The sequence below is a fragment of the Corvus kubaryi genome, unplaced genomic scaffold (genome assembly GCF_017639235.1).
Source record: "Corvus kubaryi isolate FWS band 111438036 unplaced genomic scaffold, C.kubaryi_AGA036_p1.0 36800, whole genome shotgun sequence".
In the NCBI taxonomy this organism is placed as follows: domain Eukaryota; kingdom Metazoa; phylum Chordata; class Aves; order Passeriformes; family Corvidae; genus Corvus; species Corvus kubaryi.
Genome location: NW_024580954.1, coordinates 14,619 through 15,281, shown reverse-complemented (window position 1 = coordinate 15,281; position 663 = coordinate 14,619). Strand labels below are relative to the sequence as shown.

Below are 663 nucleotides of genomic sequence, written 5' to 3'. Positions count from 1 at the left end.
CGGTGGGGGGGTGCCGGTGGGCGGTGTCGGTGGGGGGTGCCGGTGGGGGGTGGCGGTGGGGGGGTGCCGGTGGGCGGTGTCGGTGGGGGGTGCCGGTGGGGGGTGGCGGTGGGGGGGTGCCGGTGGGCGGTGTCGGTGGGGGGTGCCGGTGGGGGGTGGCGGTGGGGGGGTGCCGGTGGGCGGTGTCGGTGGGGGGTGCCGGTGGGGGGTGGCGGTGGGGGGGTGCCGGTGGGCGGTGTCGGTGGGGGGTGCCGGTGGGGGGTGGCGGTGGGGGGGTGCCGGTGGGCGGTGTCGGTGGGGGGTGCCGGTGGGCGGTGTCGGTGGGGGGGTGCCGGTGGGGGGTTCCCGTCGCGGGGTTCCCGTCGCGGTCCCGAAGGTCCCTCCCCCCCTGCCCTCCCCCCGAGCTCGGCGCGGGCGGCGCCAACAGCCCCGGACCCACCCGGGCCCAGGCCCCGCCCCCGCCCCCGCCCAGGCCCCGCCCCGCGCTCGGCCCCGCCCCCTGACGGGGCGCGACGCTCGTGGTCACGTGACGCCGCCATCCGGGTCCTTTGCCTTCTCTGCCTCGTCCCAACATGGCGGCCCCAGGTGAGCGCTGCGCCGCGGGCCCGGGCCCCGCGGGCCCGCGCGGAGCTCTGCGGGCAATGATGGCGGCACTGATGGCGG

General features: G+C 81.6%; 1 protein-coding gene across 2 annotated transcripts in view; it reads left to right on the top strand.

Annotated features, from left to right (window-relative positions):
* Window positions 1-489: 489 nt before the first annotated feature.
* Window positions 490-663, top strand: part of EIF4B (eukaryotic translation initiation factor 4B) — an 11,079-nt gene continuing 10,905 nt past the window's right edge. Inside the window, exon 1 of one of the 2 annotated variants that reach the window (XM_042020124.1) lies at window positions 490-585. In XM_042020124.1, coding sequence (XP_041876058.1) covers window positions 573-585 — 13 coding nt within the window. In that variant the 5' untranslated portion in view covers window positions 490-572. The remainder of the gene's footprint in view (window positions 586-663) is intronic. The other variant, XM_042020123.1, reaches the window with a different exon arrangement.